Raw genomic sequence first — 6000 nt, forward strand, 5'->3', positions numbered from 1 at the left:
GCTGTTCTTACAGGGAAGCTGGAAGGCTTCTCCTGAGTGAACCGCCATCAGAAGCCGTCTCCCTGCTGCTTCCCAAGAAACCCTGCAACTGGAAACTTGGCAGAGTCTGGCTTGTACCCCGTCTCCTTCTCCCCTGTCCACTACCCAAGGCTAAGCTCCGTGACTATGAAATGGGCACATAATGAATGGAGCCCTGCATCAGCCTTGCTCAGCCAAGCTGGGCTAAAGCAGCTGTCTGCCGCTGGGAAAGAAAAAACAAAACAAAACAAAACAAAAAACAAAAACGGAATCTTTCAAGCTAAGGCACACCTTAGTGCATAGTCCCTGTTCTTGGGAGGTTGGGGTGGGGTGGGAAAGCCATGGTAAAACCAGGCTTATAAGGGCTTCTCATAGCTGCAGCCAGCCATGGGGTAGCACAGGGGTAGGATGAGGAAAAATAGCCTCTTCTGGATGGCGAGCCTGAGGATGATGAAGTGGCTTCAGGAAGACCCTACACATAGACCAGGGAGAGTGTGCATGGGGTCCATGATAGTGGATAAGGGCTATGCGAGTTGAACAAGGAGAGTGAAGTTGGGGAGGTAGGGTGTTCTGTGTGGAGAGTAAGTGTGTCTTTGCATAAGGACAGGCTGGGACTTCAAGAATGAGTCCGTTCCCCTACTTCCTTCGAGTCTCCGATGTCTGAGACTTACCCCTACCATGGCATTGTTCCCACAAGGGAGGGGACAGGGTGTCTTTATCTGTACATGCTCAGTGCACAGCCTGGGACCTCACAGACTTAGTGAATGCTTGCGAATGAATGTATGGATAGATGGATGGATGAATAGATGGATGCTGGTATATACCTCTCCCTCTACCACAGCATCTCCTGGGGTCCTCCTCATTACCAGATCACCCACTCTACTGTAGAAATGGGAAAGCAAGTATCCAGCCAGGTCTGATGAAGAGGGACCAGTAATGCCTTCTATCCTGAGGTCAGGGGCATGGGGGGAGGAGCAGGACGACAAGACTCTGATTCTTCTTGTAGCTCCAGCTGTTAACAGTGTGGGGGTCCCAGCAGGCAGCAAACAGTCCCTCTATCCCAGGCACTTATCTGTAGGTAGATCCCATGTGCACCATCGTTTCCCGAGTTATCCCGGCTTCTCAGAGAGCGGCAACTCACAAACCTTGAGGTCAAAGGACCTGCTACAAGGTCTATGGCTGGCAAGCGGCAGCTAACACTGAACACAGGGTATAGCCCATGTTGGCCACTAAGGTACCTAACAGGTCACTAAAGTTGTCCGCCTAATTGTGGTCACTTAGGAGGGTGGCTCGTATCAGTGGGATACTTGGGAAGAGCCAGGCAAGGTGCTAGGACTTGGTTGGTTAGGTGGCCGTTTTCAGAGTAGGTGACACACAGGGAGAGTGTGAGTTAGAGAGTGAGCTTCAGGCTTGAGAAGTCTCTTCAGCTCATATCTGAACGGGAGGAGTCTTTTTGCTTCGTGCTACCAAGCAACCAATGTACTGAAACACTTGTCTCCTCAAAACATGCTGGTGGGCAGGACTCATAGGCCAAGCAAGATCCAGAAACCTGCAACCCAGACCAGAGATGTTTACTAGGCTGCACCCTATGGCTTGATTCCTGGTCTTGCAGGATCTGGATTATATAGGATCCTGGTCTTGCAGGTCCCTGCAGGCCAGCAGGTCCAGATCACCAAATTGTGGCTGTGGAGCAGGTACCCAGAGTTGGACTTAATGTGACCTTCTAGCCGGCCTGTCCATTCCATGTGCTTTGTGGGGTGTGAGAACAGTCCTTCCACCAGACTCCACACACAACCCACTGTTCCTGTGCCTGGCACATACCCAACGCAAGTGCAGCAAGAAGGTAGTGACTGTCACCCAATGGAAGGGCAGTAAAGATTCTGTGGACAAAAGAACTTCCACAAAGGGTATTCCTTTGGGCCAGGCCCAACAAGATACTAGCCGTGTGCACCAGGAGGCAGTCCCAAGTCAGGAGATCACAGAAACCCCATCAGTGAGTGTGCAGGAGCACTGCCCAGTGTGTGGCGGGCAGCCGGGAGCCTTCACTGTGTCTCTGCTTTACTCCCCTCACCTGCTTCTCTGCCCCACACCTGTGTCTCCCTGGCAGGCAATGAGGCCTGCCGGTGCCAGGCATACTGGCCAGGCTAGTCTCAGCCTTTGCCAACCTTTATGGTTTTGGGAAGTGCTCAACTGTAAGAACGAAAGCATCTTTAAAAACTGATATTTTTCCCCCTTCTCTGAATAGACTAAATATAACATAAGCACAAACAGAGAAAGACATGGAGCTAGAAAGGCCCTGAAAGAGCCATGAGGGTGGGAGGAAGCCATCAGAAGCCTTGGAAAAGAGCTACTATAGATGTGCCTGGTAAGGTGTCCGAGGAGCTTAGGTGTTGACACTCCTCTGCCTTCTCAGAGACTGACCTAGGATGAAGCCCTCCTTGGATGAGCACTCTCCCTGAGAAGAGCCTCCCTAGAGTACACACACGCATGCACGCGCATACACACACACACACATACACATATATGCATGCAAGAACACTCTGTGACCTTGACCCCCTCCTGGGCTACTGTCAGTACCATGAATCCTTCTGTGTTTCTCACTTCTGCATCAGACCCCTGCAGCAGTCCGGTGGAGTCTGCTCTACCCTCTCTGGGCTGAGCTCAGAGCAGATCATCCAGTAAGTACTTAATGACACAAAGCTGAATGCACTCTGGTCCTGATCACCTTTGGAGCATTGAGTCTGATTTCCTTCTGCTGTGACATCCTGGGCTTTTCCTTGGTAACAGTAAAACTTTAGGAAGGTAAATTTTACCTGTCTGCTTTAGACCTCTCTTGGAGGAAGTTCCTTTCTAAGTCTAACCTAAAAAGCATGTGCTATTGATCTTGAAGGTAGAAGGCTTCAAAAAGTATCATTTATTCTCAGTGGTTCAAGGCACGGCTTTCCACCTCCAGGGATCGCCAGTGTGTCACATGTCCTTGTCCTGGCATCCCTACAAGAGGCTGCCTCATATCCTTACCAGGTTCCCAGACACTCCTTCCTAAATGGAGGCGAGCGACCCTCAACGGTCTTGCCTGGCTTCCTGCTTTCCTTGGAAATGGTTTGTATCCAGGGGAACTCACTGTGTGCTGCTCAGTCCACATTCGCAGCCTCTCTCCACCCAGGTGTAGGTTAGCATGCTAGGCCTGTGATAGCTCTCTTGTTCCAGGGCAGCTGGGCCTTCCACACTGTGATCAACAGGCATGGGAAACCCTGCATGTGCCCAGCCCTGGGCCAGGTGCTGTTGCTCTGCATGTATATAGCTCAGCAGAGGCAGCCAGGCCTGAGTACAAGAAGTGTGCAGTCATGTGGGTGCTGGGTAGGAGGTGTGTCACAGGAAACGTGGGCTGGGCAAGCAATCTGAATGTCCAGAACTCAGAGGAGTGACTGCTTTGGAGGGCAACTGGAGGAAGGGTTAAGGCAGTTGAGGTCCAGAGTTATAAGGAGGGCAGATCTGTGCATAGGATGCTTTCAGTTCCACGTGGCTGGTTGCTATCACAGCACTGGAGGATGGGGTTCCCATGGAAACCACCTGTGGTCCATCTTTGGCTCAAACAAGCTGCCTTGGACCTTGGATTCTCCATTTGAGGTGTGAGGTCATGCTGGCAATCTGGTCCTTAGCCCGCAGCAGGATGCTGGAGCAGGCTGTGGATATTGGTGGGCTGATGTACCCACTGGGTGTAGACACTAGATCCTAGTGGCCTGGATCAGCCCTTCTTGAGTCCTAGCAGGCTGATAGTGGACTGGTAGTTTGTCAAAAGTGATCTGCCTTTGGAGATATGTGGCCTGTGGGCACGCAAAGAGTTCTTTCCTGGAGAGTATCTGTGATCCCATCTCCATCCTTCCTAGGTTCCCTGACCTCTGGGGGGGAAAGCCAGCTATAGCTGTCCTCTGGTCCTTCTGAAAGAGACCTGGAGTCCAGGAGAAAGTGGCGACGCTTCTCCTGCCCCCTGGTGGTTAGTGTCAGAGATGCAGGCCACTGCTCTCTACCGGTGACTGGTCTCCTTTTGAGCCTCCGAGGCTGGGAGGCAGGGCTATATTAAAAAGCCCGCTACGGGGGTCGACCGCAGCCCTGCGGCTCTGTCCATAGAGGATGTTGCTCCCTAACGTGTCTTGAGGCGAACCGCTGCCTGAAGCTGGGATGATGGTCTGAATTTGCACTACCACTGGCAGTAAAGATGCAAAAGGACCAGGCGTCAGAAGCCAAAATCCACCCCTATCCCCAGGCTGCTGGCTATGGTGGAAACAGACCCATACTGCCTGCCCGGCCCTCCCCGCCAGGGCTGGCAGGAAGAAAGATGTGCATGGGCTGTGGCGAGAGGGAAGTGTTTGGCCACAAGGTTCCACCTGGGCCCTGGCTTCCCATGTCCAATAGGCCAAAGCGCACCATCTCCCTCTCACGTGACGACACTGGCAGGTCCCCGGGAGTTCAGTTCCAGGCTCTTCCCAGGACCCTCCCTGCTGGGTGATTTGTCCTCAGCTTGGGCCAAGGGCGTCGGCCACCCACCGCCTTGGCGCGTCTGCGCTCACTCGGGTGCCTCTGGGCGGCCGCGCCGCTCTGCACATCTGCAGTTTCCTCCTGCGTGGCTCAGAGGAGTGAGCAAGGGACGGAGAGGGGATGGGGGAAAGAGGCAGCCTGCAGGCCATCAGAGTTTCTTCTTCGCCATTGGAGGGAAAGAGAGGAGGTGCTCATTATCGTCACCTCCCCGGCTGTTCCGTCCCCCCTCCACGTAGCCCCATCCCTTGCTACGATCCAAGTGGCCTAAAAAAAAAAAAAATAAATAAAATAAATAAAAAACAGTTTACAGGGAACCCAGGTTGGCACCAACAGGAACCGATCCCCAAGCTCGGATCGACGTGGTGCCTCGGCGGCTGCGTCCCCCGAGCACCTCGCATTTTGTTTTGTAATGATCGAGCCGCTTTCTGCAGCTCTCTGCGTCCATGCCCTGGGTGGGAGGGGACAGGCATGCTCGCCATTCTTTCGCCCTCATGCGTGTCTCCTTTCTTCGCCTTTGCAGAACCACACGATGAGCCAGCACGCACAGTGAGGGACCTCGCGACAGGACACCTCTCCGCAGAAGGCTTGCCGGAGACGCCGTGGGGAGGGCCATTTGAACATTACATCCAATCAAAGTGTCATTTGCAACCCAGATGTAAAACTCTAATGATTTGGCCATGAGGCGCTGCTATTATAAGCAGCTGGAAATGAATATTAATGGCAGAGATTAAAAGTATTCCATGCTCAGTGTTTTTATTGTCCTGCTCCAGCTAGTGTGCTTTTAGAGTTTTCGCCGCAGACTACATTTCTAGTGTTAGAGAAACCTGCTTTTTGAGGCTATTGTCCTTTGTTCCTTCATGTATTATATTGATAGTTTTTTTTAAGGATTAGTGTGATTTTTTTTTTTGCTTCTTTTCTATTTCTTTCTTTCTTGTTTTTCTTTCTCCCCCCCCCCTTCAGTTAACTACTTTTTAATTGCAATTCTAGGTAATTGTGCATCGTGATGTGATTGCTTGGCTATTGTCTGAATATTTCCTTTTAATTTTTTAATTAAAGACTAATGCTTTGATTGGATTTGCCAGTTCACCGGACAGTGATTAAAACTCTGTAATGAATATAATCGGTTTCCGTGCAACTGGATGGTCTGCGTTTAAATGTGACTTGACCTGACTGCAGTAACTAGTTCAGCTCAATAAAGGGAATCCATGCGATCAGCAACACTGCCTGGTTCTCTCCTCCTCAACCCCAGGCCAAAGGTGCTGGCAGGAGGGGTGTCTTTGGGGAGTCCCCATGGGCTCACACAGGCCCCTGGGGACTCCAGACAATAGACGCACAGAAAGAAGTAGCATAGAAGGCCGGATCCGCTGCAGGGGTCATTGAAAATAGAGAAGAAAGAATCCACAAAGATCATGTGCTCGGCTCCTTTCCTTTCTGGATCGGGAAACT

The 6000-nt window shown here is 51.7% G+C and overlaps 1 protein-coding gene across 3 annotated transcripts in view; it reads left to right on the forward strand.

The window, feature by feature from the left end:
• The window catches only part of Znf423 (zinc finger protein 423), a 299483-nt gene extending 293727 nt beyond the window's left edge, over positions 1–5756 (forward strand). For all 3 annotated transcript variants that reach the window (XM_085843729.1, XM_029480964.2, XM_085843730.1), the window contains one exon: positions 5075–5756. In XM_085843729.1, the coding sequence (XP_085699855.1) occupies positions 5075–5104 (30 nt within the window). In that variant the 3' untranslated portion in view covers positions 5105–5756. The remainder of the gene's footprint in view (positions 1–5074) is intronic.
• Positions 5757–6000: the final 244 nt, after the last annotated feature.

The sequence above is a fragment of the Mus caroli genome, unplaced genomic scaffold (assembly GCF_978045245.1).
Source record: "Mus caroli unplaced genomic scaffold, Mus_caroli_1 scaffold_10, whole genome shotgun sequence".
Lineage (NCBI taxonomy): Eukaryota > Metazoa > Chordata > Mammalia > Rodentia > Muridae > Mus > Mus caroli.